At 43.1% G+C, this 6,531-nt stretch overlaps 1 protein-coding gene across 1 annotated transcript; it reads left to right on the plus strand.

Moving 5' to 3' along the window:
- Positions 1-834: 834 nt before the first annotated feature.
- Positions 835-1,719, plus strand: LOC134934525 (integrase/recombinase xerD homolog). The gene has a single exon (XM_063929950.1). The coding sequence runs from the start codon at positions 835-837 to the stop codon at positions 1,717-1,719; it is 885 nt and encodes a 294-aa protein (XP_063786020.1).
- Positions 1,720-6,531: the final 4,812 nt, after the last annotated feature.

Consider the following 6,531-nt stretch of genomic DNA (forward strand, 5'->3'; position numbering starts at 1 on the left):
ACTGAAGGACCAGTGACACGTTTATCCTACCTAGGTATAGAAATTGATACTGAAGCAGGGCTTTGTAGATTGCCTTCGGAAAAAGTGAATCGTTTAAGGAATTTGTTAGAGAATTTTATTGCGGCAAAAAAGATGTCTTTGAAGCAAGTGCAGTCACTTTTAGGTTTGTTAAATTTTTCCTGTAGGGTCATGCCGATGGGAAGGGTTTTTACTTTTTAGTCGTAGGTTAGAAAGAGCTACTGCAGGTGTTAAGAGGTCGCATCATATGATCCATATATCAGCAGATTTGAAAGAGGATTGTAGGATTTGGCTTCTTTTCTTGCAAGATTTTAACGGGGTTCGCATTTGGTTGCATGAAGAACTCAATAATAGTGAGCTTCAACTTTTCACCGATGCTTCAGGTTCGTTAGGTTTTGGTGCATATTTTGAGGGCGAGTGGTGCGCTGGGACTTGGCCAGAGGAATGGCGAGTTAAGGGTCTTACTTGCAGTATGCTTTTGCTTGAGCTTTTTCCGATAATCGTAGCGATTGAGATATGGGGAATTAAGCTTAGTAATCAAAGAATTGTTTTCTGGTGCGACAACCTGGGGGTAGTTCAGGCGATTAATAACCAGAAGACCTCATGCTCGCATGCGCTGAGGTTGCTGAGACATTTAACTTTAAGGTGTCTGCAGAGAAACATTGAATTAAATGCTAAGCATATGCCCGGGGTTGAGAATGAGATAGCGGATGCTTTGTCTCGTTTTCAATGGGACAGATTTAGGAGATTAGCTCCATCAGCTAAGGTGAATGGTTTGTCATGTCCTGATTTTGTATGGCAGATCATCAAGCCGGCATGAAGGCATTGGCGTTGAAAGCACTGGCCCCTGGAACGTTGAGAGCTTATTCTGCAGCTTGGGGTGATTGGCAGGAGTACATGGCCTCCAGTGGTAGGGGTAAGAGTTGGCAGGATGCGATTTTAGAGTTCGTATGGTTATGGCATGAGAGAGGTCGTTCCAAGGCGGCGATGTCAAGCGCATTAGCAGGAATATCTTATTTTTCGCGCTTGGAAGGTTTAATAGATCCCACTAAATCATTTATTCTTGCAAGGGCATTGAGAGGATGGGCTAAGGAGCAGTTAAGATTTAGCGATGATCGTAGACCAATTGATATAGGTCTTTTGAAAGATTTGGTAACTGCGGTTTCAGGCATTGCGTTAGGCGATTATGAAATAAATCTTTTTAGTTTAGCATTCGTATTAGCATTTTTCGGTGCTTTAAGGATAGGGGAATTAGTGGCAAAGAGTAAAAGGTCAGCAGAGACTGGTGTTATGGCAGGGGATGTTGTTATTAAAAGAGATATGATGCTTGTTAAAATTCAGCGTTCTAAAATGGATCAGCTAGGAAAAGGTAAATGGATCTCTGTTCCTGCGCATCCGGAGCCAAGTATTTGCCCAGTAAAATTGGCAGAGATTTATTGCCAAAATCGTCCAAGTGGGGGGAGGCAATGGTTGGTTCATAGGGATCTTATTCCTTTATCGAGATTTCAGTTTACCAGCGTTTTTAAAAAATGTTTGATAGCATTGGATCTTCCATTAGAACAATACGGGACGCATTCGTTTAGAATAGGAGCAGCGACTTGTGCAGCAGCGGCAGGTTCTTCGGGCGAAGAAATTAAGCGTTTAGGGCGTTGGAAGTCGGATGCTTATAAGGGTTACATCTGCGGAGATAAGTTGCGTTAAAGCGAAGCTTCCTGCGAGTTTGTTATTTGGGAATCTCAGGGCCTTAAGCTACCTGCCGTTAAAGGGGGTTTGGAGTTCTTTTCACCTTTTTTCCTCACAAAACGATTGAGGTTTGGTGTTGTTCACCTCCTTCTGGGTCACCCAAATAGCTAAGTTTTCCCTTTCCCTGCGAAATTTGAATGGAATTTATGTTATTAAACAAATCATTCATTTACCTTTTATTACAGGTTTTTTGACATTATCAAGCCGGGTGTGGATTGTAGGTCATTCTTATGTCTATTGGGCCGGTAGGCATCAAGTGGCTAAGTCATTCCCTTTCGATATTAGGTGGATAGGTATAAGAGGTATGAGATGGAGTGGTTTATTGAGTTTACTTTCGGATTGTGAAGGCAAATGGGGTGCCCCAGATTGTTTAGTTGTGCATTTAGGTGGTAATGATTTGGGTACCTGTAAAGGTATTGAATTGATTAACGAAATGAAAAGATATTTTAATTTGGTTACGGAGCGTTGGCCGCTGGTTAAGTTGTTATGGTCAGAAATTATACCACGTAGATTTTGGAGGGGCACTCAAGGTGGAGCAGCTTTGGATAGAGTGAGGAGAAAAGTTAATGCTGCAATTTCCAGGTATGTCCTTAGTTTAGGAGGTCAGGTGGTAAAGCACCCGGAGTTACGTTACGAGAAAGTGGAATTTTATAGATTGGACGGGGTGCATTTGTCTAAGATGGGTATAGAATTATTTGTCACAGCCTTGGTGGATGGTTTGAAGGAAGTGTGAGGCATTTAGTTGTTGGTGGTGGCGGTATCGAAGTCTGGAAGCCCTCGAATTGGGCGGAAAGCAGTGCTCATCGGCGGCTCAATTTAGCGCAGCAGAGCTTGGCTAGCATTTCCCCTTTGAGAAAAGGCGAGTCGGTCACTACCTCAGGGGAGGACCAGGTCACCATCTTAAGGAGGGACCAGCACTGTGCTAGTTAAGGGGAGATGGTTCTACCCAAGACGGATTGCGCAAGGGGCAGAAACTCTGCCCCATTTGTTTAATGATTAAAAGTTTTTAAGCCATGGCCGAGTTGGCACTGCTTTTTTCGCCACCAGTGATTAAGATTTCTAATTCCAGATTCGAATTTAAATAAATTTGGCTGTGACCTCAATTTTCCAATCTATACAGTTGTCTGTGTCTTTATTTATTTGGTTGAAGTATTTGAGTGATGGCGTAATAATAAAACATATGGGTGACTTAAAATGAGCGAGGGACTGCATAGGAAGAGAGAATATAAGCACCCTGTTTGTTATGAAGCTGAGCTGGCTGAAACTGTTTTTTTAGTTTGCTAGGGGTGAAGAGGAGGTTAAGGCTGTCAATCAATCATTTAGCCAATGGAATTTGTTTGGTAGGTGGGTCGTTTGAGTTTATATAGGGCAGGGCTGAGGAATTCAAATTCCTCTTGCCATTTTGGGATCCCACCCACCCACCCGGCAAAGGTTAATTTTTCTTAATGTCAATTAAATGTTTTTTCCCGTTGGAATATATTTTAAGAGTTATTCCAGCAAGGCGAGGCGCAGCGGGCGGAAAGCAGTGCTCATCGGCGGCTCAATTTAGCGCAGCAGAGCTTGGCTAGCATTTCCCCTTTGAGAAAAGGCGAGGACCAGGTCGCCATCTTAAGGAGGGACCAGCACTGTGCTAGTTAAGGGGAGATGGTTCTACCCAAGACGGATTGCGCAAGGGGCAGAAACTCTGCCCCATTTGTTTAATGATTAAAAGTTTTTAAGCCATGGCCGAGTTGGCACTGCTTTTTTCGCCACCAGTGATTAAGATTTCTAATTCCAGATTCGAATTTAAATAAATTTGGCTGTGACCTCAATTTTCCAATCTATACAGTTGTCTGTGTCTTTATTTATTTGGTTGAAGTATTTGAGTGATGGCGTAATAATAAAACATATGGGTGACCTAATAGTAAAACTATGTCAGTATATGGCATTAATGTTATGGAAGATTTATGAACTTGATCATAATAAGTCCTGCTGTTCCACCATTGTCAGATGTGGTGGAAGATTCTGTAATGAGCCGAGCAGCTCTATGGATGCCTGATCATAGGGTGAGAAAGGACATTTTAGCAAATACACAATGGTCCAAAACACAAACTTTCCAAACTTTGTTTGCCGGTGCTCGCCGTTCATAGTTGCTTGCAAGAAATTAATGTTAAAGGGAGAATCAACTTGAATACCACTAAATCTCTTATTAGAGCAACTGGAATTTACAGTAACTGTCATATGATACATTTTATTATCACAAAAGTCAAGGAGGTAGATAGACAAAACTGTGAATATTTAATATTTGTCCTACACTTTATATTACTTGCTATCTGTAGAAAATCATGCCACTCTCCCTCTCTTATTTTTGCACTTAAAAACAGTTGCAGCTGAAACCCAGTCTATATGCACTCTAGAGGGAGAACATTCTAATACAACTTTTGGTTTAAATATGTAAGTACCTGGCTGAATAATCCACTGCTGTATTATCTTGTTTTGGTGATTTTAGAGCTGCGTTACTCTAAGTTGCTGCAGTTTCAGTTTTTTTATGTGATCAAGTTGTCACTACAATCATCCAGCGCAGATGTTACTGCCACAGCAAAAGAGGGTTATTCAGGTTTTTAGCAAACCAAAAAGTAAGCAATTGGGCAAAACCATGTTGCACTGCAGGTGGGGCATATGTAACATGTGCAGAATATTTGCCTACTTTTGAAAAAGCATTTCAGGGAGATTGTGCAAGTAACACCTATCAGCACAGACGTGGACTGCTACATCTGAGAGGTGTGTCATAAAGATAACTTACATCCAAATGTAAATGAGCCACCAAAGTTAGTAAGATCTACTTGTTGAAGAAAAGACTCTGATATTTTCCTGGTTTTGTTTGTGTATTGTGGTTTACAAGAGGTTCCATATACTGAAAGTGGCCAAGAGAAACCTTATTTAAAATGTATATAATAAAACAGGTATAATAGCACTGAATCCCTTACTTGTGATGAACTGGTAATGCTACGGGGTTGAGCGCTATTATACCTGTTTTACTATATATGCAACCAGCAAGGTGAGCAATCTTGCTAAATATTAGCAGTAGAGATGAGCGCCTGAAATTTTTCGGGTTTTGGGTTCGGTTCCGCGGCCGTGTTTTGGGTTCGAACGCGTTTTGGCAAAACCTCACCGAATTTTTTTTGTCGGATTCGGGTGTGTTTTGGATTCGGGTGTTTTTTTCCAAAAACACTAAAAAACAGCTTAAATCATAGAATTTGGGGGTCATTTTGATCCCAAAGTATTATTAACCTCAAAAACCATAATTTACACTCATTTTCAGTCTATTCTGAATACCTCACACCTCACAATATTATTTTTAGTCCTAAAATTTGCACCGAGGTCGCTGTGTGAGTAAGATAAGCGACCCTAGTGGCCGACACAAACACCGGGCCCATCTAGGAGTGGCACTGCAGTGTCACGCAGGATGTCCCTTCCAAAAAACCCTCCCCAAACAGCACATGACGCAAAGAAAAAAAGAGGCGCAATGAGGTAGCTGTGTGAGTAAGATTAGCGACCCTAGTGGCCGACACAAACACCGGGCCTATCTAGGAGTGGCACTGCAGTGTCACGCAGGATGGCCCTTCCAAAAAACCCTCCCCAAACAGCACATGACGCAAAGAAAAAAAGAGGCGCAATGAGGTAGCTGTGTGAGTAAGATTAGCGACCCTAGTGGCCGACACAAACACCGGGCCCATCTAGGAGTGGCACTGCAGTGTCACGCAGGATGTCCCTTCCAAAAAACCCTCCCCAAACAGCACATGACGCAAAGAAAAAAAGAGGCGCAATGAGGTAGCTGACTGTGTGAGTAAGATTAGCGACCCTAGTGGCCGTCACAAACACCGGGCCCATCTAGGAGTGGCACTGCAGTGTCACGCAGGATGTCCCTTCCAAAAAAACCCTCCCCAATCAGCACATGATGCAAAGAAAAAGAAAAGAAAAAAGAGGTGCAAGATGGAATTGTCCTTGGGCCCTCCCACCCACCCTTATGTTGTATAAACAAAACAGGACATGCACACTTTAACCAACCCATCATTTCAGTGACAGGGTCTGCCACACGACTGTGACTGATATGACGGGTTGGTTTGGACCCCCCCCAAAAAAGAAGCAATTAATCTCTCCTTGCACAAACTGGCTCTACAGAGGCAAGATGTCCACCTCATCTTCACCCTCCGATATATCACCGTGTACATCCCCCTCCTCACAGATTATCAATTCGTCCCCACTGGAATCCACCATCTCAGCTCCCTGTGTACTTTGTGGAGGCAATTGCTGCTGGTCAATGTCTCCGCGGAGGAATTGATTATAATTCATTTTAATGAACATCATCTTCTCCACATTTTCTGGATGTTACCTCGTACGCCGATTGCTGACAAGGTGAGCGGCGGCACTAAACACTCTTTCGGAGTACACACTTGTGGGAGGGCAACTTAGGTAGAATAAAGCCAGTTTGTGCAAGGGCCTCCAAATTGCCTCTTTTTCCTGCCAGTATAAGTACGAACTGTGTGACGTGCCTACTTGGATGCGGTCACTCATATAATCCTCCACCATTCTATCAATGTTGAGAGAATCATATGCAGTGACAGTAGACGACATGTCCGTAATCGTTGTCAGGTCCTTCAGTCCGGACCAGATGTCAGCATCAGCAGTCGCTCCAGACTGCCCTGCATCACCGCCAGCGGGTGGGCTCGGAATTCTGAGCCTTTTCCTCGCACCCCCAGTTGCGGGAGAATGTGAAGGAGGAGATGTTGA

The sequence above is a fragment of the Pseudophryne corroboree genome, chromosome 6 (genome assembly GCF_028390025.1).
Source record: "Pseudophryne corroboree isolate aPseCor3 chromosome 6, aPseCor3.hap2, whole genome shotgun sequence".
NCBI classification, from domain to species: Eukaryota; Metazoa; Chordata; class Amphibia; order Anura; family Myobatrachidae; genus Pseudophryne; species Pseudophryne corroboree.